General features: G+C 53.0%; 1 protein-coding gene across 1 annotated transcript in view; it reads left to right on the top strand.

Moving 5' to 3' along the window:
- Positions 1–560, top strand: part of MYO9B (myosin IXB) — an 88,921-nt gene that overhangs the window by 32,121 nt on the left and 56,240 nt on the right. Inside the window, 1 exon segment of the mRNA XM_027771286.1 lies at positions 94–193. Coding sequence (XP_027627087.1) covers positions 94–193 — 100 coding nt within the window.

The following is a 560-nucleotide window of genomic DNA, read 5'->3' as shown; positions in this document are numbered from 1 at the left end:
AATTCTTAAAAAAAAAAAAAGAAAGAAAAAGAAAAATAGTACGTGTCGCTTGACTTCCCCGAATGACCTCTTTCCCCCCTAACTGACCTACAGGAACTACCACGTGTTTTATTATTTGTTACTCGGCGTCACGGAAGAAGAACGCCAAGAATTTCAGCTCAAGCAGCCTGAAGATTATTTCTACCTCAACCAGGTAAACAGCCCCAAGCCCCGGCCACAAATGCCACGTCTGTTCCCACCACTGGCTGTTGACACATCCCCGAGAGGTCAGGGGCTGCCAGCCCTGGCCCTTCCCGGCCTCCAAACTGACTCAGAAGGAGGCAGGATAAAGGAGGCCATTCATTGCCCCAGCCCCAGGCCCTGCCCCTTCATTTCCAGCCAGAAAATCCCTCCCGCACGCCACCCTGGCCAGCCCAGAGGCGCCCAGAAATGCCCACGCCTTTGGGTTTTTTTTTTTGGAGAGTTTTTTTGCTATAGGGCGCGTGTGCTCGCCAGACAGAGACAGAGAGACAGAAGGCGAGAAATCACCTCCCAGGGGGGATGGTCACGCCGCAATCCCT

The sequence above is a fragment of the Tupaia chinensis genome, unplaced genomic scaffold (assembly GCF_000334495.1).
Source record: "Tupaia chinensis unplaced genomic scaffold, TupChi_1.0 Scaffold000201_1, whole genome shotgun sequence".
In the NCBI taxonomy this organism is placed as follows: domain Eukaryota; kingdom Metazoa; phylum Chordata; class Mammalia; order Scandentia; family Tupaiidae; genus Tupaia; species Tupaia belangeri.
Note: the sequence above shows the minus strand (reverse complement) of the source record. Positions and strands in the feature narration are given on the sequence as shown.